The sequence below is a fragment of the Ambystoma mexicanum genome, chromosome 7p, assembly GCF_040938575.1.
Source record: "Ambystoma mexicanum isolate Mex_15411 chromosome 7p, UKY_AmexF1_1, whole genome shotgun sequence".
In the NCBI taxonomy this organism is placed as follows: Eukaryota; Metazoa; Chordata; class Amphibia; order Caudata; family Ambystomatidae; genus Ambystoma; species Ambystoma mexicanum.
The window spans coordinates 600,311,975-600,334,806 of NC_090939.1; the positions used below are offsets into that span (position 1 = coordinate 600,311,975).

At 47.4% G+C, this 22,832-nt stretch overlaps 1 protein-coding gene across 4 annotated transcripts in view; it reads right to left on the bottom strand.

The window, feature by feature from the left end:
• The window catches only part of HERC2 (HECT and RLD domain containing E3 ubiquitin protein ligase 2), a 2,956,340-nt gene that overhangs the window by 2,269,299 nt on the left and 664,209 nt on the right, over positions 1 to 22,832 (bottom strand). For all 4 annotated transcript variants that reach the window (XM_069636605.1, XM_069636607.1, XM_069636603.1 and 1 more), the window contains exon 18: positions 20,687 to 20,915. In XM_069636605.1, the coding sequence (XP_069492706.1) occupies positions 20,687 to 20,915 (229 nt within the window). The remainder of the gene's footprint in view (positions 1 to 20,686; positions 20,916 to 22,832) is intronic.

The following is a 22,832-nucleotide window of genomic DNA, read 5'->3' on the forward strand; positions in this document are numbered from 1 at the left end:
TGGACGGCATTGATGCACGGCACCCTCTGCTGAGAAAAAAATTCCAAAGCAGCGAACGATGGCCGAATACATCTAAGATGAGGAATACGTTGGAGGACACAATCCATTCGAATTATAATTACTCCTAAATCCCGTCCCCTTTCCTCCATACTGCATGGGCGATTACAACTGAATGTAGCCCCAGGGTGGAGAGGTGACCCTCTTGAATAAAACCAGTTCCTTAATACTGCCTGTCCGAACGCCGCGTCTGACCTAGGGCTTGCAGCAGGATAAAGGGGTGGCTCACATGGCCGCCCTGCTGATGACCTGCCACGGAACGTGCCTCTGGAACGCCACTGCCATGGCGTTGGCTCCGGTAGCATGGGCAGGCATGTTCGCTTCAAGTAGTTTGTTCTGCCCCTCATAGGCCTCCTTGATGGCCGAAACCATCCACCTTGATATGGAGGCCTTAGAAGCCGGATAGCCCGGCCTTGAACCCCCCCCGAAGGTGACAAAGAGCTTCCGACTTGCAGAAGCTCTTGGTCCTGTCCAGATAAAATTTCAGAGCGCGCCTGACCTCTAGACAGTGCAAGATCCTCTGAGCATTGTCCTTAGAATCTGCAAAGAAAGTAGACAATACTATTGCCTCATTTAAGTGGAACGCAGAGACTACTTTCGGTAAGAAAGCGGGATGTGTTCGCATGACCACCTTGTCTCGATGAAAGGTAGTGTAAGGTTCTGAAGTCACCAGTGCCTGGATTTCGCTAATCCCACGTGCAGACGTTAAGACCCACCAAGAGGGCTGTTTTAATGGTTCTAGTCTGATGTCCGCGGATGCCATTGACTCAAAAGGTTTGTGTGCGAGGGCGCCCAACACTACATTGACGTCTCACACCGGGTGTGGCTTCTTGATAGGTGGGCAGAGCCAGGTGAGGCCTGCCAGATGTCATTTAACCACCGGGTTGGAGGATGAGAAAATGTCCTCCTCCAAGTTCTGGTAGGATCATATGGTCGCCAAATAGGTACGCATGTGTCTATTTGCACCCCTGAGTGTGCAAGGTGTACAGAGAAGGATAGGACATTGTCTAACGTGGAAGGAAGCGGGTCAACTTCCTTGTACTGGCTCCTAGCACCCTGTATCATGTCTAGGTTAGCCTGTGGCAGATGCTTTAGTGTGACATGGTCAGGAATCATGCTGCAAGGGCGAACTTCTGCGGAGCGGCGTGGATGACCCTGCCTCCCTGCTGCAATATAAGAGATGAGCTAGGCCCAGTGGAAGGTGAATCAGAGGTTGGTAAGAGGCTGAGCAGCTCATCAGAATGATGCTGAGGTGACGCGACTCCCTTATCTTGCAGATCACCCTGTGCAACAGGGGAGTGGGAGGAGCATATTAGTTCATGCTGTTCCGCTTTAACTGTTTGGCGTCGCCCAGGGAGCCAAGGCCCTGTCCCTGCCAGGACGCGAACTGAGGTCACTTCTTGTTGTACCAGGTGGCGAAAAGATCCAACTGGGGGCTGCCCCCATCTGCTGAAGATCCCCCTGAAGGACCTGATCGTTCAATTGCCATCTGGAATTGTATGCACCCAATCTGCTGAGCCTGTCCCCTTCCAGGTTGGACTCCACCCGGGAAGTGGATTGCGCTCAGGTGAATGTTGCTCTCCAGAGCCCACTCCCAAAGGCTGACCGCTAGGTTGCATAGGGGAGTAGACCTGGTGCCATCCTGCTTGTTGATGTAATACATGCTGGTGGAATTGTCAGTTTGAATGAGGATCATCTTGCCACTGAAAAGCGGCAGAAAGGCTTTGAGAGCGAGTCAGATCGCTTTCAGCTCTAGCCAATTGATATGGGCCTCCTGCTCCTGAAGGGACCAGACTCCATGGATGCTGTGGTTGTCCAGGGTAGCCCGCAGCCTTCCAAGGAGGAATCTGTAGTGATGATATGTTGCGGTGCCAACTGCCGGAAGGGCCAGCCTATCCGTAAATTGCAGTCTGTGCTCCACAAGGTCCAGGTGGAGAAAGGGAGGAATGCTGACAAGCTCAGCTTGGGCGCCCCACTCCTGACTCCATGAGGCTGCGTGCAGCTGCAATCTACTCATTTTGAGCCTCGTGTGAGGCACTGCCAGTAAAAATGCTGCCATGATACCCAGGAGGTGCTGGTACCACCAAGCCGAGGTCAACTCTCTGCTGAGAAAATGACCTGCGGCCCTCTAGATGGCTGTGATCTTGTCCTCCGAGGAGAAAACTCTCTCGTAGCTCATGTCCAAGATGAGGCCCAGGAAAGTCAGACTCTGCATAGGCTGCAGCTGTAACTTCCTGAGATTGATGGAAAATTCAAATTCGTGGAGTGTATTCATGAGGGCGGAGGTGGTGTGCTGGACCGCCTCCAGGGATCTCGCCCTGACAAGCCAGTCGTCCAGGTACGGGTAGACATGGTGACCCTGAGAAGGGATGCCACTGCATTCATAAGACTGGTAAAGACCCTGGGGGTTGAATTGAGGCCAAAGGGTAGAACCTTGTATTGAAAATGGAAGCCCATGATCCTGAACCTAGGGAAGGACCGATGAGGCTGTGAAATCAGGACATGTAGGTACGCGTCCTTCAGACCCAGGGAGCACATCCAGTCTCCCCTGCACAGTGTCCCTGCAATAAGCGCTGGCGTAAGCATCTTGAACTTTTGCAGAGGGAGTTTTACAGGGTGGAAAGATCTAACAACTCTCAGGCCTGCCTGGTTCTTCTTGTGTATGGCGAAAATCCTGGAGTAGAATCCCATGCCCCGCTGGTAGGCTGGGACTTCTTCCACTGCCTCGCTCGGAACGAGCGATCGAATTTCCACCAACAGAGTTATTGTACCAATCTGTGGGAGTGGAGTGGAGGAGAGAGGAGAGGGAGGAAGCGGTAGACGGTAACCAGTGGACACTACGGATAGAATACCAGGGGTCCACAAACCTTTGCTGGCAAAACTGTGCGTGAAGGGAAAGCCTGCCCCCCCCCCCCACCGGAGACATGTGGATTCGAAGGGGCCCGTTATGCCTTCTTTCCCTCTGAGGCTGAGGCTGAAGAGGGGGACTGAAAGAAGCCCTGGCTCCTCCTCCCCCCAACCCCTTCGGCTGTTTACACTGGTGCGGACTAGGAGACCGGTCTGACTGACTCCACCTCTGTTCCTGGAAGCCCAGGAAATCGCCAAAGGCCCCCCCCCTTGTCGGAGCATTGATGCGACTGGCTGTAGGTCTTGGGTGTGGACATTATGAGGATAGATAATGATTTTGCAGTCTGGGAACTCTGCTTATCAAGCCCCTCATCAGTGATGGAATGAAAAAGGTTGCCACCCTCGAATGGAAGGTCCAATATGCGTTCCTGGGTTGATCTTGGTAGCCCGTAGCCAGGCCGACCACCTCATGTCCGTGGCAATACAGATGGCACAGCCCGAGTTGCCTATGTGTACCACGGTGGACTCCATGATGTCCAGGACCACCATTTTGGCTTCTGCCAGGCCTGCCTTGAAACGTGGCCCACTCTGCATCCGAAGTTCTGGAAGGAAGTTGGCTATTTTCACACCAAATCCTCCGATTTACGGCTGCCAGCATGGCATCCGCATTAGATTGACTAAGGTGCAGGGCGGTGAGGCGTTGGAATAGACCTCCTTTCCATAAGCCTCCAAGATTATCTCCTCCTTGCCCAGAAGTGCCGAAGACGAGGTGGCCGAGGACAACTGAGGCTTGGAGTAGAGTGCAGCGATAACCGAAGAGTGTGGTTCAGGGTGTGCCGACAGCAAGAGTGGATCCCCCTCCAACTGCCTGTACTTGGCATTGAGGCGTGATAGATAGGCTGGGCCGAATGGGGTTTCAGCCATCTCGTTTTGGCCAAGACAACAACATCCTTCTGCATCGGGATCTCCGTTCTAGAAATGGGGCATAGAGTGAGGACCTCGGCCAGGACCCCCGCCTCCGGTTGTTCCACCTCGGGTTGTGGAAGCCCCAAGTATTCGGCCAAACCTGCGACCTGTTCATGAAAGGCTTTAGTTGAGGATGGCGTGTCGGGGTCGTCGTCCTCATCGGTGTCCACTAGGGTGTCCAGCTAGTCCGGCGCAGGTGGAGGAGTGCTGGGTGCCAAAGGCTGAGTTGAGAGGACCGGAGGCTGGTGTGGAGGCTAGTGTGGAACCGCCTGAACTGTGGGAGGCAGGGAATCCGGAATTGAAGGACACAGCGTGGGCAGCTGGGGCTGCGCAGGGGCCCGAGGCGCTGGAGCCATAGGAGGAATGACTATTGGCCCTGGCGGTGGGAGGGAGCTTGTCCCTGATCACAACCCAAAGGATGGCACCAATCTCAGTGGACCTCATAAGTGTGAAGAACCTTTACAAAAACCTGTCCTCACAGGCTGGTGGGGTGGTAGGTGGTATTGACGGCGTAGCAGGCCGCTGATGGGGCCTGTGTGTACTCTGCCTTGCTGGTTGCAGGTAAATCTGCCCAGCGCCGCTGAAGGATAAGCTGTAGGCCACGTACCTAGTGAAGACCAGTCCCACCTTGAAACTCGTTCTTCCACCTGCTGCGCACCAGGGGGAGGTATCGGACGAGTGGCCATTTTGTCTGGCGTAGCAGCCATTTTGTTGGGCTGCATGCCGCGTGCCAGCGTCATAGTGCTTGCCTTGCTGGGCCCAGCCTCCTCCTGAACTCTTGGCGGTGGAGCATGAGGCCTACCCTGCACCTCAGAGAGACTTCCCCGGGGGAGGAGTGATGACATCAGATTGATCACACTGCCCTCTCGGGTCTAGAATTGCCATTTAAGGAATGCCCTTTGCTGGGGGAATGCTCCTGCTTTCACAGGGAAAGTGACAGCCTGTGTGTGGGATTGGTCCCATTTCATATCTGATCCTCCAAGTCTCTGTTGCTGGGCAAACCTGGATATCCGTGTGTCCAGTGGATATCCAGGATTGGTCAGACACTGCCAGTTTGAATGGTACAGATCCTTAGCATTGGTAAACGTGGGTGCACTTTTAGTACAAATCCTGGATAAAAGTAGGACTCCTGTAGCCATTTCAGAGATCTTGGTTGGCGCAAAGACTCCTACAAAGAAGTGCAACCTGCTGAAGACCAGATGATGACCGTTGCAGCTACCAACATTGCCTCTAGCCAAGTCCTGGTGAAGTCCTGCTCCTGTGTCCTGATCTCAAGAAGACCCTTGTTGGTGCTTCGACCCCTCCAGAACTCTTGGCGTTGGAGCTTGAGGCCTACCCTGCACCTCAGGACGAGGCCTGGTAGGCGTAGTGCCCTCACTGTGTCACCAATAGTGCTGCGTACAGGCACCGCCTCAGACATTTGTCTGTTACCAGGGCATAGCCCCCTCGGGTGGACACCCGGTAAAAGAATCTCGCGGTCCCTCAGCACACCCTCCGGAACGATCCAACGACCCCTCGGCCTTGCGGCTGGTAGCTGAATCAGCCTAGGTAACGGTGCTGGTGTGAGAGGCTGAACGGTGAACGGCCCATCCATCCCGCTCGGGCGTTTCCTAGGAAAGGAGTCGCCCTTGCGGGGTGCGATTGAAAAAAAAGCGGCCCTACCATGGGCCTTGCCTTCTGCCTGACAAAGTTCTTCAAGTCCTCTGGATGCGACTTCTCGAAGAGTTCCTCCACCGAGCTAGCCTGTTCTTCAGAGAGCACGGCCTAAGCCCGTAACACGAGATACAACCCTTCCAGCTGTGTGTGAAGCCAAGGCAGCAGAGGCAAAGAGCGTGAGCTTGGACGTGGCGAAGAGCCCCTCGCAGGCTGGACACCTGCTGAAGCCCGATGCAGTCTACACGCGCTGGGGAGGAGCGTGGTGACACAGGACTGTATACCTGATTAAGACTAGAAAACAGAAGACAAGATAGAATCCGGGGAAGAGTGCGTGGAATTACAAGGTCGAAGTCAAACCCAGGAGCACTGGTGAAAGTGGTCCGTTACCATTGACGCAGAAAAGGGGACTGGGGAGTGGCGACGCTCCCTCGCACGCCATTAAATTTAAAGGGGAAGATGTTTTTTCTGGTGAAAAAGGGTCTCCCATCACTACAGAGGGACACCCATGCAGTATGGAGGAAAGGGGACGGGACGTAGGCATATGAAAGGGATCAAAAGTAAGACTCAGGCACAGTGGCATTATGGTTATTGTTAAAGACTTGTATTGATACAATTAAAGAGGGTTGGGGAAATCCTACCTATACCCAACTCTAGGAGGGGTTTCCCTGCCTCAACAAAACTAAGTAACGTCTGGCAGATTGTCCAAATAAAACTAGTTCTTGGTCCCGTGTCCAAAATCCTAACCTGACCCTCACACACTAAACTCAATAATAATAATAATTAGGCATTTATATAGCACTACGAACCCTCAGGTATCTGAGCGCTGCTTATTATTACCCACGGTGTGTGGTGCTCATTTATCGACCTCGGAAGGCTGAAAGGCTGAGTTTGGCACCGCCGGGATTCGAACCTGCAGTAACAGGCTCTGCACAGATGTCAAAGCGAGCGCTCTACTCGCTGTGCCACTTGACCGGCTTTTCAATAGAACGTGAAGGGAAACATTCTATTAACTGATCACCTGCAGCTCCATTCCAAAGTTCCAACATAAAGTTTCAAAGTGTAAAAGAAACCAACAAAGTTCTACCAGTAAAGGGGTTCTTCTCTTCCCCTGGATTTCTCTGTTTTCAAAGTTCTTCAATTTCACATGATCATACTTCACAATCTCAATTCACAATGTCTCGGAGGAGACTCTTCTGAATTTCCTCCGGTTTACACATTTCATCAACTCAAGATATACGATTTCTTTCTTGATCACCTTTTGGGTTATACCATTCCACAATCTAAAGGGGAATGACCATTCCGTTAGGCAAGATTGTATGCATTAACCCTGTGTGGGAGACTACACCAGTCTTGTCCTCCTGGTATTAGTTAACCCACCTATTGGAATAAGTCTGTACTAAACACGTTGGTAGTGTGACTGAGCAGCCGGACTTATCTCAAGAGGGGTAAATGTGAGCTGTAGAGCTGTAGCATCGAAATCCACAAGTCCAAATATACGAACAACACCTGCTCTCAAGATTTTCTAGTAAAATAATTATTTAACGGTCCGTTTTTAAATAGGCCATCTTTAAAAGGGGCTATGTGCAACAATAAAAATACACTTCATAACACTTTCTCAGAATCAAGGTGAGCAAGCAGATATTCGTTACAGATGCTTCAAACACACTTCCTACACCCTGAGGTGACTTCAATTACTAGGACAGTATTGGCATTTATGTATCACTTTTTTTTATTTTTTTCATCGTATTTGGTTAAAAAAAGAAAACATTTCATTAGAACCTTTACAATTATTAGTCAACCAATACAATTAAACATTCATCGAAGTGGAGAAAATAAACCAAATAAGGCAAGATAAAAAAAAGATTACTATCACTTTTTGGACTTGGTAATTCTGAGGTTGTGGAAAAGGAAATGGTTAAGGAAGGTAAAAAGATTAACAGGTTCTGGGAGCATGTGAGCACTTTTCAATCTCCCAGTGAAGTCTAGATAAGATCTTTCCCAGTTAAACTTATGCACCACCTATGAGGGACAGTTGGAATCAAAGTCAATGGATCAGAAGAGTCAGCAGGGAGTCAGGACAGCCAAAGTCAATTTGAACAATGGTCTATGGAGCTGGGGCATTTCTTTCGATGGCACAAAGTTTTGCACAAAGTTTAGAGAGTTCGTAAAGAAATCATTGTTGGGCCACAAGCTGTTAGGCTTGTGAAAGAGCTGAGATGAACTCTGCAATAAGCAGCTACTGCAAGTCTCAAATGAGATAATGCAAGCTACTGACAAAAGAGGTAAGTAACCCTTAGTCAAGACAGTACCTTAGGCTTGAAGAAGCTGGCTTCTGCTCGGGTTGCAGTCTTGCAGATCTGGGTTCCTGCGCCTCAGTCGTGGGGACAAGAGGGAGGACGTCTGGAGGACTTGTGCACTGCAGTTTGAAGGTTAGCAGCAGCTGAGGGCTATTTTCAATTCAGCTGCACTTCGCGGTTTCAGCTAACGGCAAAAAGCACCACTGCGGTTCTTGGACACTTGATGGGCTTCCCTTGCTTCTGGAGTCCAGCACTCTGGTGAGGTGACTCGGGATTGGGTCGTCCTGCTTCAGGAGGGCCCTCAGGATCTTCCTGGAGGTCTGGTCCGGCTTAAAGACGATGCACTAGACTACCGATTTCTCGACTGCTGGCACTCGGTTCCAGCAGTAGCAAGGAAGTACAGCCAGTTGGGAAAGGTCCTCCAGCAAAGTTAGTCTTGGGGTTAAGTTGGTCCCCACCAACCCAAGGGAAGAAGTTGTCCGTTCCGGGGCTTCTCTAGTCAATTCAGAATTGGAGTTTCAGCACTACAGCAGGGCTTCACCGGACATTTCAACGGTCCAGGAGGGTGCAGCAAGCTTCTCTTCAAGATTCCTTCGTCTGATGTTTCGTCCAGTCGTCGACTCTGCCTTCAGTTCAAGAAGCCTCACCTTTTATGTAGGTTTCTCCCATTTATGCACAGCCTAGCTGTCACTCACAGCAGGGTGGCTGTCCTGCGAGGCCAGCCAGCCAGCCAGCCAATGAGCACTTTCAGGCACCTCCCTCGCTTCCTTCACTGCCAGACACACTGGAACCAGAGGCAGGTTTCAGCACTGAAGCCCACCAAAGGCAAATGGGTGCACTACTGCAGCCGAGGATTCAGTCTGCGGTAGAGACGCACAATGGTAGCACATTTTAACCACTGCCAGCAGCCATTAAAAGTAGTGAGTGTAACAAACATGTTTACATGAGTAAGAAGTAAAAGGGGCTACTAAGTAACCCCACAGTACATCCACATATGATGGGGTGTACTGGACCTACATAGGAAAAAATAAGTAAAGTCAATTTCACTTTACCTCTCTCGGGAACAGTAGTTTACCCAAGAGAAGTTATTTAAACCTTATGAGAAATCTAATGGACTTCTCTTTGACACTGCACTGAAGGTGCCATGTGTCACTATACAAAAGTTAGATGCCCATGGAGTTTGTCAGACTCCAGAAACAAAGAAACAGCGTCCAAATCAGATCAAAAATACATGACGGAGTGAGGAAAAGGTCTCACTTACGCCAAGGTTAACATTAAGAGCTGGGGTCTCTAAGGTTAAAGGGAGTTAGCACAGAAATGAGAATTCTCCCCAACACCTTCCCTTGAGATTTTCACAGTTCCACAATTCACAGGCCAAAGGATGGGCTTCTTCCCCCGAGTTTCCTTAATTTTTCCACAGCAAAAAGGGGAGATGCCTTTCCCCATAGATTACACACATTTGGCTTTCTCCCTTTTCCCAGTTTAGCCATCTTGACTGGGTGCACGTCCCAGACTCGCTGTATGCCTGGTTTATTCTCCTACCAGCACTTTCCCATTTGGTTCAGTATTGAGGTGCGGGTCCCAGATTCACACTTCTCATCAGCAATCACCATCTCTTTTATAGTTCCAAGATTCTTTAATTATATCTTTCATATACTTAGTGAGTAACCCCGGTTCATTCGTGTTAGCCGCTTTGCTCAATCGCCCCGGTATCCCAGCTCCCTTGTTTGGGCTTACTGTTAGGGGAGGTTTTCTAAAGTCCTACTGGTAGTAAGACTTTAGTAAGCTATCCCAGTGGTTTCTAGATCCCCCAACTCTCCGTGTCAGTCTGTACTAGCTCAGGACCTTGATAGTGTGACAGAGCAATCAGGCTCATCTTAAGAGGCAGATTTGAGCTGTAGGTAAGTACTCTGAATCTTAGTTAGACGGGCCCAGTAAAAAAGCACTTACACGTATATTTTTATAAAAGATGTATATTTATTATATTTACACCAGAATCATTTCAAAACACTTCAGACGGCAATGGTAGACCACTTACAAATACTAGATAATACAACTCAAAGGACACTTTCTTTTTTGTGTTTTTTCGCAGTTACAATTGAAGCAACGATTGACGGGGAAAAGACAAGGTTATCGTATCATCAGTAATCGCGCACTCATGCGGTTTTCAAAAGGTTATACAGTAATGCATTTACTCTGCCAACACAGAATAGTCACATAAAGGGAGGAAAATAAGTGGTTAGTGCAACATGAGCTTAGTTCAAGTTTCTAGAGATGTTTTCTTCGCCTGGAGAGTCGTTAAAGTCCAAAAACGTAACCCTGGCTAAAGGAAGTTCAGAGAGGGCTTGAGGTCTTGGCAAACAGCAAGTAATGAAGAGGTCCATTGGATTTCTTCCAGTGTCTAAAGTTACTGAAGCAGCAAGTTACCAACTAACAATAGAGACCGAAAAAACAGACTTGTAAAGGGGACACAAGCAGCAGCTTGGTTCAGAGGTAAGATGGGGTTGCCCTGGACACCTCTAAATGCGTGCACTCCAACGCTCTGGAACGGCATCTCGGAATCAGGTAAGCAATACCTTTTTCCCCCACCGTACCTTGAGTTTGAAGAATGTGTTTGGGCTGGCTCCTCCACGATGTGGCAGCTCTGGACGTGACCTCTAGATTCCTTGGTCTGGTGATGAAAGGCAGGACAATGGACGGTGTCTTCCAGCAGCAGTCTCGAGGGGGGACCTGTGGCACGACTTTCAGCAACTTCTTGGTTCACTCTGCGGTTTTGGCACCTTTTCAGCCGCACCAACAGTCCCACACTGGTGAGGGGCTCTGGGCAAACTGGATCGGATCTCTGGAGTGTCCTTATGGGTTCAGCACTGATTTGGACGGATTCAGCTTTTCTACAACGATGCATTTTAAATGGGCAGCAGGTCTCCTGGTATTGGGGCTCTGCTGCTCTGGAAACTCCTAGGCTCTCGGGAGATGGCTAGTTTCAAAGTTCGTCTTGGGACTGGTTGTTCCTGCCAGCTGACGGGAAGGAGGTGTCCTCTTCGGAGCTCCTCTGTTGCAGAGAAAACGGGGTCAGGACAGCAGTGGTCGCTTCACAGTGTTGCAAAGGGTCTGCAGGCGTCTCTGGTCGTCTTCTTCAGTGACTTAGATTTCCTGTGGTCGACTTGACTTTTCACTCCAGAAGCCTCACCTTTTATACAGTTCCAGCACACACTCCTCTACAATCAATCTCAGCATTTTACAGAAAGTGGTGTTTGTCCCCTGTGGGTGCTGGTCCTATTCACGGACTCTGGCACACAAAGAACGGGGGGGGGAGGGGTGGAAGACTCACCCCCCACTTCCTACCTGCCCAGAAACTCTGGAGCCAAGGCAGGGAGACAGACGCATGTTAGGGAGAATTCTCTCTTTAGGCTGAATGTCCTAACCTAGTGAGTCCCCAAGCAGCTTTGCTGGATTTCTGGAGTTTGTTTTTTTCTCCTGCCAAGAGTTAGACTCTTTTTCTCCCACTCTTGGACATGATTTATGGTGTTCCTTTGACTTTTAATGTGTTTTACGGGCTATGGGGTCCTTTACTCCATAGGGTCTCATGTGTGTTACACAGCACCCTCCGTGCAGTAACACAGGGGTGTCATAGTGACACCCCACCATAGACTCCATACCCTGGGACTGACTACTGTCTCCCAGGGTATGTAAAGTCACCATTGGCTTTACTAGTCCCAAATTATGAACAGAAACCAGTGCAAACCATCATATTGTGGACGTACTGGTCGGGGCAATTCGATTGCCCCGGGGTCTGTTAGTCGAGGGGGCACGTCTCCGTCCCCCCGGATCGAGTTTTGGCTGGTGGCAGTGGAAACTACTTTTTATATTCGACCGCAAATGTATCGCTATGGGATTTTCCCATTGTTCGGGGCTACCAACTTTAATTATTTAATTCTCAAAGCCTCGAACATACCGCTGGTTTATTTATTTAATATTAATTCGCCGGTTGGTATTTTTTGCCAGGACTCGATTCTAAAATGGCGTTTGTGTTCTCTTCTGTGACTCCAAACCAAGTCGAGTCCTTTGTTCCACTTTTTGGCGGGCTTCTCCACAGAAGCCTCCAAAAGTGGTGCCACTCTGTCTGGGTACCACAGGGGGTGTGGGAGGGGGTTTAGGCACCCTGGACTGAGTTACCTTGGTAACTCAAGTCGCACTCTTGTGTGATTGGCCCAAGTGGTGAGCTGGCCGGCTCACCACTTAGCATGTTTGATTGACAGCTAGGCTGTGTGAATGGGGGTGTGCTGCATAAGCGCAGGGCTTTGGGGACTGGAACTTCAGAAGTCACCACAGTACCTGAGAATCTGACGAGGGAGAAGCTGAGCCGACCTACCACGACGACACCACCGGTGGAGCCCTGCGGAACCGACTCACCACTTCCCGACGACAGAGAAGATCTCCCGGCTGGAGAGGCTTCTTCCCCTGACTGGTGGGCACAACCAGTTTACCTTCTTCTCTTCGCACCCCAGACCGTCTTGTGGTCGAATTGCCTGTGCCAAGCACCCCGGCAACCGGATAGCCACTTACCACTGGACCGCGAATAAAAGGACTGCTCCTTTTACCTGAGAACTCCGCGGCTGGTTTCTTTCCTGGCAGTGCAACAGACTCCTGTCTTTCTCCCCGACGAGATCCTCTCTTCCCCCGGACGAAGCACCGACTTGCATCTGCTGCCAGGAACAACTGCCCCCGCTGGAGTATTCTCACCACTTTAAGGTACCGTGTCCGCCAGGCCTCCCTTTCTAAAGATTGCTACAAGGTAATAATAACCCCTTAACCTTCTGGACTGGGCTGGCCGCCTTGACCCTCTAATTGGTCCCTTTCTTTTGGTCCAACTCGTTTTGAACCTTTGCAAGACTTGTGCACTTCAACCGTGTGACCTTGGACACATTTCGTTCCGATCCTCTTAAAGTGGATCCGGCATACTGAACTCTAACTTCACGGTTTTACTTGCCTCCCTCTCTTGTTTTGTTCTTATAAAAGTGTTGGGATCTGTTTCATATTATACTCTGCTTTTCTCTCCCTTTTTAAACAAATTATTAGAGTGCCATCTACGTTAAGCGCTCACCGCTGTCTGAAAATAAGTGGGGCTTTACTTAAGACTTGTCTAATATGTTTCTAAGGGAGAGTATATCTTTTAGTGACCGTATTTTTGAATTGCTTACTATTAGCGCCTGTGTGTTTTTCTAGATGTGGTTTTAAATAAATAATTATATCTCTTTTACACCAAGCTCTGGTCAGTGTTTACTTGTTCTACTATGTTCTTTTGACCTATTGTGAATACTCTGTATACTGCCTAACTCTTCTTGAGGGAAGCCTGACTGCTCAGCCACAGCTACCAAGTGAATCTGTGTGGTACAGACTGCTACCAAGTTGGTTTACTGCCAAACACCTGTAGTCCTAAATCTTTTGCAGTGGTCCCAGAGGGAACTGCACAGGTTTCTGCCTAACAACGCACACCCACCCAGAATGGTAGAAGGGCTAACAAAGAATTAGTAATGGAGAAAAAAGAAGGGAGGCCCCAAGTTGGTACTTGGGTGCCCCTACATCGCACTATAAGCATATCCTGTGGTATAAAAAAAATACACAATGGTTGGTAGAACACGTCCACTGCCACCAGCCAAAACTAGTCTACGTGGTTTAAGTCACAGGAGCAGAGAGAACGGGTATACTGAGTATCCCTTTGGCACTCCACTGAAGGTGGTGTGTGCCAATCTCCAAGTTACTTAAGGATATTGGAAAAAGTCTTGAAGGAGAACCCAAAGGGTCCTCAGCAACACTGCCCATAAGGAGCTGTGTGCTACAGTTGCAAAATACAGATGCCTTTAAGAGCTATGAAGCAGGCACTCCATAGTACTGGTAGAATACAAAGAATAGAGTTCCAAAAGACAGCGCCCATAAGAATGAATGAGTGCATAAAGGCTCCACTCATTCAGGATTAAAAGAAAAAGGTCCAGAAGTCCAGCAAACCGTGCTGGGGGCCTCACTAGGAGAGGGGATGAAGCACAATAATAATAAATCTCCCTAACACTTACCAGGTTCATCAATGGTATGCAGCATCCGCCATGTAGCACCCCAGCGTCCCAACCTCGCTCTCTGGGCTCACTGGTTTCTGTCGGCTGCTTCAGCATCCTTCGCATCTCCCCTTTCTCGATGTGGCTTGCTTGCTGGCTGGGAGGGCATCCCATTTGCTCTCCAATTCCCGCTTTGCCTCCTTCCTCGCCTGACCGCTACTGCGGTCTGTGGCACAAGCGCAGCGAACCTTCCGCTTCCAGACTTACCTGGACGCCACCCCGAGCAGCTTCTCTGCTCCACACTGCAACCTGCTCACCTTCATTTCCCGATCAACGTCGGAAGAAGTGACTCTCCCCATGCCTTCAGGTGTGGCGTTTTTAAATGTCCTGGCACCTGTTAACCTTTTCCAACAACTAGAAGGCAGCGTTTGCTTTCTGGTTCTAGTGATCTTCATTACTCCAGTCCTCTTCCTCGTCTTAGTGTTATCAAGCAAAGGGAAATGGAAATACAGTTAGTGATTGGTGATGACTGGAGGTTGTATACCTACACTACAGTATGCCATACAGAAATAGGGAGGCAAGTGGACGTTTCCATCACTATCCCGCCACTTGCCACGTATAGGATGCTGCTGCTCAATAGTGAGCCATGGAAAGGGAGCTGTCTAGCTATGCCAGTACCTTCTCTAGACCCCCCAAAGACTGATTCTCATGATTGGAGATTCACTAATCAGTCCTCCTTATGCAGTAAAAGCACAAGATGCATGCATTAACCAACAGAACACGGACTACTTTCTCGCATTATTATCCACTGGTACACTGACATTGCCCCCAGCATTACTGGGTGCAGCTTTTCCAGTGTGCTCCATTGTAATATATCTCGGTAGCTTTGCGCTGTACATGCATCTGAACTTATTTTACCTGCTTGACTGTCAGCCTTGTGTTGCATATGTAACCTATACATGTCCAAAATCTACTTGCTTTGACAGCTAATCTTGCGATTTATTTATTTTTACAAGGCGCGAAAAACCTGCAGGTATCGGGGCACCATAAACACTGGACGTACAATAGACAGGCCATTAGGAGTGCAGTTGACTAGGCAATGTGGGGAGGATGCTCAGTGAAAGAGTCAAGTTTTCAGTTGTCGAAAGCAATTGTTGATCTTTTTGTAGTCTTTGATCCACAGGAAGAGAATTCCAAATCTTAACAGCCTGGAAAGGAAAATATTTTTCTTTGTAGGCTGGTGTCCTAACCATAGCTAGAGTAGGAGTGCAGATTTCTTACAGGTTCGTACATGGTCGCAAGGTTTTTAATGTAACGGGGGGGTGTTGCCATACAAAAAGACATGCACACTAGCTTTGCCGCTTTGAATTTTAGTTGTGCTTCAATGGGTAACCAGTGAAGTTCTTGTCGACTGTGTGAGATATGCTCTATTCTGGTCTTCCCTTTAATGATCCTCAATGAGGCATGTAACCTATACATGCCCGCAACCTACCAGATTTGACCGTCAGCCTTGCGCTGTTGAAGTAAATTAATCTGCCTGCAACCAACCGGATTTGTATTGTATCCAATCTAACTAGTGCCTAGATGCCTCAGGGTTTTGTGCGCTGCTATAACTGCAAAAATAAATAAAATAAATGTTACCAGAGGATAAACAAGGAAATGCCAGCTTTGACCTAGCGAGTCCAATGTACTCGTATGAGGGTAGTCTCCCCTCATGTCATCCTCCCTCATATAGCCGCCACCAGGGTGAGGATCAGGTAGTGACCGCCTCGCCCTGGCCACATGAGGGAAGATTTTCCCCGCAAAAGTAGCGACATCACCAGATTTGTCATAGAAAGCAAAATGCAGACTTTTGTTCTAATGTAATAAAGGAAGACATGCTGGCTTTACAAATCATGAACATTTTGAATGGATTACTGGCAATAATTGGAGTTCAACACAGGGATGATTAAAATGTCTTCCTGCTCTGCCCCCAAAGAGAGCATACAGCGATATCTTCGCAGGTGGCCCAAACAACCATGATAGTGACTTTCAACAGATGTGGGAGACTGACTCTCACGCATGCAAAATACTGGAGGTAGATTTGGAAAGAAGGTTGAATGAATCTGCAACAGTTTGGCCGGAGAGCTTTGGAGAACCACCCCAACCCTCTGACTGGTTCACCAACCACTTTCCCAGATAACTGGACATCCATACCACATCTGCAACAGGACTCTAATGTTCTTTCAGAGATCCATCACCTGCCTGGGTTCAGATATCCAAACATCACCTTGTAGCCTGAAAGAACTAACCTCACATTTAGCTAAGACTCATTTGGTTGGTGGAGGATTGATATTATGGGATTTAGCTTGCTCCATCCATAGGGACCACCCCTTGCACTACAGATGAGTGGAATTTTCTCTGCTAAACTTGGTTTTGATGAAAGGACATGAAGCCTTCCTTGGAAGAGGACGAGATTGGAGAGTCATATCACATCTGGCAGAATGTGTGAACATGGTCTAGGATTCCGAAGTGGAATCCACAGGTTGATTGCTTACCCCGGAAACATCCCAGGAAAGTGTTGTCGGCACCCTTACTTTTTCTAGTCTGAAGCACAAGAAGATAGAGCACATTTTGGTAAGTCATAGGAGGTGGACAAGGAGGACATGTTTCATACAATCATTTATTAAAGAAATGTAGAAAACCTTCTCTAGTCCCCTACCTCTATGATGGATTCCCTTTGGCTAAATGTTAAAGGTATTTATATAGCGCACTGTCACCAACGTAGTTGGTCTCCAGGCACTCGGGCAGATATGTAAACAAAAGAGATGGGGGGGGGGGTTAGTGGATGAAGAGGGCGTAGGAAAGTGAGAGGTGACGTACTGTTGTTCACTGTGCGCTGATCTTGGGTGTGCATTTAGGATCGAAGCGGGTCCTCGCGTTCTGTTGTTGCGATCTATGTATTGACTGATTGTTGTTGTGGTGTGAAGTCTGTGCGGTTTGCTGTGAGAGGTGGTTGTGTGGGGTTTTGTGTGAATTAAGTATGCAGAAATTTGAGGTTTTGGTTAGTGGGTTGTATGTCTCATAATCCCTGAAGTTTAGTTTATGTATCATGTTGTCATACTGGGTTGGTATATTCTTTCTCTTGGTTTACTGATTGTCTAGTTTCTGTGGTGATACCGTGGCTGGTTCTAGCAGATTAATTGGCTAAGTACCCCATGTTCGGTTTAACAAATAAGTGCTCACAAATATCGGTCCTCCATCCAAACCTATACGAACCTACTGTTTTACCTACCCACTAGGAAAAGAAAAAGAAACTAAGCTTAATCTTAGTATTGGGTTACTGCCACTTTGTGGTGGCTGGTTTCCTTACCCATCCAGATAACAAGGGGGGTCCTGGGAGACTCTCTGCCAGACATGAGTCCTGGTTACAAGAGCCTTACCCAGAGTCTTTAGCTCACTATCTTTCACAGGGAAGAAATATCCCAAACATATCAGTCTTTGTCCTGCCATGGGGCAGTCCAGCACCGAAATGCTAGGCAATTCTCTGAACAAGAGTACCAGCAGCAACCCCAGACACGTGTTTCGGTCTGGTTGAACCTCATCAGTAGGGTGTAGCTGTGCCCATCTAAGAATAGAGATTCTCTTTTGGTTCTTGGTTTTGCAGAATGATCAACAGAGAAAAGAAAAATGTCTTTCAAAGGTTCTCCGGTTCGAATAAAGGTCTTGTCAGGAAGTCCATATAATCTCTGGCTTGTCCCTTCTCCTGGGACGAGTTCACTTGACCTAGATATGCCAGTATTTACAAAAACAGCAAAGTTCACTTGTTGCGCCTTCTGGCTGAATCACAAACTTCGCCTCAGGTAAGCTCCAACTCTCACTCCAATGGGTTTCTCCTTTCTGTCGCCACCTCCTATGGCAGTCGTTTTCTCAGCCCCTGTTGGGCTATGGGCCTGCCCAGCCCCGTTTGATTTGTTGCTTTCTTCTCCTCATTCTGGGGTGTTCTCAACCCGGTGTGTATTACTGGCCTGCTCACCCCAGGTTGGGCTACAGGCTTGTTCAGCCCAGTATGGTTTCTGGTTTGCTCACCACTTCCTAGAGTATTCACACTCTCAGCCACGAGTGGGCTCAGTTGAATGATGTGTCATTCTATGAGGAAATCAAGGAAGACCTCACGTTAAGGATACAGTTGGTAAGCGTACACCTGGGGTTGGATCTGCAAACAGGAACAAGATTTTCTTAAAGCAGAGTCCCAAAGTATCCCGAAATGTTGCGTTACCAAAGATACACAAATCGTTCGTCAATCCACCACGCCGTCCAATAGTATTTTGTTCAGGACGATACTTGAGCCCCTCTCTAAATTTGCAGACAAACATTTGAAACCCTTTGTCTTGGGGATGGAATCTTTTGTACAAGATACCACTGATATTATCCATGTGATTCAAGATTATCCTTTTAATACTAAAGCACAATTGCTAGTTAATTTAGATATTGTTTCTCTCTATACTTGCATTAAACAAACAGCCACTTTGGCGATGACAGAAGAGGTATTATTATATAAACGGAAGAAGGGAGTCAGTCACCCCTAGCAGCTTTATCTTATGGTGTACTGAGATAGCAGTGATGGAGATTTATTTCTCTTTTAATAACAAGACGTTTCACCAAGTGCATGGAAGAGCAATGGGCTCGTCTGTAGCTCCATCTGTAGCCAATCTTTATGTAGTCATTTGAAATATTAAATATCTTCAGCGATATAAATCCCTTCTATCAAAATCCCTTCTTAACAAATATCTTTGACCTTGGAAGGTCACAGCACCCCAGGGGATGGCTCGATCTGCAGCCAAAGGGAAGGAGTATTCCTCTTATGAGCTCCTCTTGTCAATATGCAAACAGGGTCAGGACAGCAGTGGTCGCTTCACCGTTACTCGAAGGGTCTGCAGGCCCGTCTGGTAGTCTTCAGCTTCAGATCTTTTGTTCTGGTGGTCGACTTGCCATCAGCCTCAGGATCCTCGCCTTTTATTTGGATTTCCCATTCACTCCTCTGCAAACTCTCCCTGCAGTTTACAGAAAGGGGTGGGTGGCTGTCCAATCAGGACATCCAGCCCCCGAGTGGGAACTGGTTCCATTCAGGCACTCTGGCAGACAAACGGCAGGGGAGTGCTAAACTCCTCCCATGTTTCCTGCCTTCACAGAAACACTAGTGTCTAGGCGGGGACACCCTACGGTTCCTGTCAAAGGCAAACTCCCATTCGGACCTCCTCCTTTCAGAATGGTAAAAAAAGGGCTAACAAAAGACAACCATGCAAGAAAGAGGGTGAGAAAAAGAAAGGAGCCACCATTTTAGAAGATATGTGAGCCTTTGGTGCATAACCGAGGTTGTGAATACACTCTGTGGTAAAATATAGTACCAAAGTTGGTAGAACACGTCCACTGCCACCAGCCATAACTACAGGGTTGACACTGTGACCAAAGAGTCACAGGAGCAGAGAGGGGGGGGGGGGATACCAGGTATCCCCTTGGCCCGCCACAGAATGTGGTGTGTGCTAGTCTATTTGTGAAAGTATGAGGAATGAAACAAAGTATCCCTCTATCCGTAAGAACACTTGTTTTTAAAGACAGTCAAAGAATCTCAAAAGAGTACCCAAAGAGAACCCAGCAACACTGCACATAGGGTGCTGTGTGTTGCAAAAGTGCAATACAGATGCCTTAAAGAGATTTGCAGGAAAGCAAGACTCCCTAGAATAAAGTAAAACAGAAAGAACAGAGTTCCAAAAGTCAGAGCAAATAAGAATGAATGAGGGGGAAAATACTCCTCATACAGGAGAGAAAGAAAAAGGTCCATAAGTCCAGAAAAAAGTGCTAGGGGTCTCACTAGGAGCAGGGATTACGCATGCAACCGATACATCTAACAGACAGTACGGCAATCAGGCAATCAAAAGCTGGTCCATCTCTCCCATTCATTTGTATGAGAGACTGAGGTCTGGTTGAGCAAATGCTGACCTTAAGACACAAACAGTGAATAGTCCTGTGGATTTGCTATTTAACACAACTGAGGGACTGTGAAGGATTCTAACTGGTAATGCCACAGCACAAAAGCTTTCCCAGTATAACCTAAACAAAATTATACCATCAGGATGATGCAATACAAGAACCAGCCAGATGAAGTCCACCTTGCAGGCAATCTCAATACAAAGCATAGATCTACTCCGCTGACAACCCGTCAAGCAATCCTTACGATTCAGTGGACACATCCTTTCTTTTGAAATACAAATTCTATGGCTATAACAGCCTTCAAGTGAAGACCTATTTTTCCACTGTTAAAATAAGCTATATTAGCCGGAGAAAGCTTCCAACCAGTTTCTCATTTAAAAAGCTATTAGGACAGAAGGGGCTGTACCATACATTGTCAGAGGGATCTTGCTGTTATACTCAGTCTAAAGTGTACACATGTGCTTTGATATTGGTAATAGAAACAAGTGTCAAGAGAAAAAAAAATGTTTTGAAAACCCCACACAGTGCAGCTTAACAAGAAACCATTAACACCAACAAAACAGTCAAATGAATCTAACATGGGCTAAAATTCTTAAGAATATATCTTAATATTCATTCTAACATGGATGTGCGATTTTGAACTTTCAACAAGTCCGACTTCAAAATCTGTACTTATTACATGGAGATACTACAAGCTGGAGCAATTGTGGCCTCCATTTCTTCATCCGCCAAGGAGACACCAATACAATAAAGTCTATATTTGAGTCAAAAGATGAGTGGACTTATCCAAGGGTGTCCAACTCCATTAAAAGTCTAGACTGAAAAGTGTAACTTCAGACTTACCTGCACAGGGCAGAAGAGCGGAAAGAGCTCTTGCACGTTCTTCTGCTGTTGGCAAAAGCACAGACCATCCACTCTGAAGCACCGCCTGAGCTGCTGACTGTACCGTGTTGAGGACCCCAGCATTACTAGCCAATGTGACCACCGTCTGTTTCAAGCTATTTAATAGAATGCTTCCCAAACCAAGCCCAAGATATTCAGGATCAACCTGGTGACTGATGGCAGCATGCAACTAGAAAAAAACATTCAAAAGAGACTTAATGTAACATTGGTTATGCAATACCAGTGCAACAACCTGATCATGTAGACACATTAAATGATTTGAAAATGTTTATGGACCTTTTGGCCATGCACAACAACACTCTTTCAAGCAGAAAAATGGCAAAATACAAACGAAGGGGAAACTGCATTAGGAGTAGTTCACTTTTAAAGTTGACAATTTACTTACCTTTAACTAAGGGTTGCCTTGGTGCAAGGAAGTATTTGTGAATTCCCACAAAGTCATTTTTCTACATGTTTTAAAAGGATAGTGACTCAAAATCATTTAAAAGACTACAGCATGCAAAAAAGATTAGAATCTGTAACAAATGCCATCCACCAACAAAAAGTTGCTTTTTTTATGTGACTCTTATATGTCGTGTTCAATAATAGATTATACGACTTCAATTATGGTGGGGGTGAGTACCAAACATGTCTATTACACCAAATACTATAGTTATTATCCCAGAGCTTGAGGAGTACATAGTCAGAAACAGGCTGCCAGCTTGAGCCTCAAGTATGCGCAAACAAAGCAAACCCTTGTTGAAGGCTCAGAGTCGTTACCAGAAACTCTAGGCTTGGAGCATGCAGGAGGTCGCAATTTGCACCAGGGGTTCCATGCATACTGCACATGCCCAATCGCCTGTAAACATTTTACAAAAAGACAAAGATGGCTACTGCCATCAAGTTTTTAAGCGTTCATTGTGGGTGTTGTCAGACAAATCCCACCCCTTATATCTCAGCCTCTCAGCAGCTAACCATGAAGGTTCAGACAACTGAAGCTCTGATGGAGGATCCAGCCTCTTCACTGGGAGAGGTCATCTCTCACCGGGAGATGCAATGTAGGGCAGAAGGACAAGTCCAGAAGATCTGAGTAGAGCATCCTCAAGGCTCAGCCCGGAGTAATCATAATGATAATTCTCAGAAATGTACCAACTCCCTTCTACCTTAGAGACCCCCAGCTCTTTTGCTGGACTTAAGTACTTAATTCTTAGCCTGGAGAGCTAGACCTTTTTCCCCACTCTCCCATGCATTTTCATGTAATTTGAACTATGTTTCTCTTGTGGTTTTGGAGTCTGGCAAACTCCATAGGCATATTTTTACATTGTGTCACACAGCACCTTCAGTCCCGTGGCACAGGGCTGTCTTTCTGATTTCCCAAAGTCCCCAGTGAAAAAGATTCTTCAACTTTGCACTACAAAGCCGATAGACCATCGGGAAATCCAGGCCACCCTGTAGACGAGAGAAGCTATCGCCACCTAAAATTAAGAAAGCATGATGGATTAGTCTCAGGGGAATCATCATACAAGGAGATCAAATTTTGATCCTCCAGGAATCAACAGATCAAAAGACAACTCAATAAGTGGAGGAAAAGGCCATTTTGAGCATAACCACAAACAAAGGATAAAGTACACTGAAAGCTTTAGAAAGCATACTTCCCACTCTTCAAAATCACATTAAAAGCAACTTTCAACCATACAAGAGCCTCAGCATTGTTAACACATAAAAGTCCATCAACACAGACCTTGAAATTGTAAAGAATATTGGACAAAGGTTACAACGTAATTCTAAATAGAAGAACCACAATGAGTCTGCTCAAATCCTGAACAACGATTTGATCTCCAGTGAAGACATAAAAATCATAGAATTTTCGCAAAGGCGGCGCACAGACAGTATCTTCATGCATGTAACCTCCCCAACGATTAAAAAAACATCACTTCACATTGCAGGGAAATTAAACAGGATGGGCTACGATCTATGAGAAACCACTGCAGAAGAGAGGATTGGAGCTCCAAACCCAGGGAAAAAGAGAGTTTGCTCCTCAACTCATCAGAGACGATACACAAAGCAAAAAATTAGGCCAGTCTCATTTTCGAAAGCCCAGGAACCG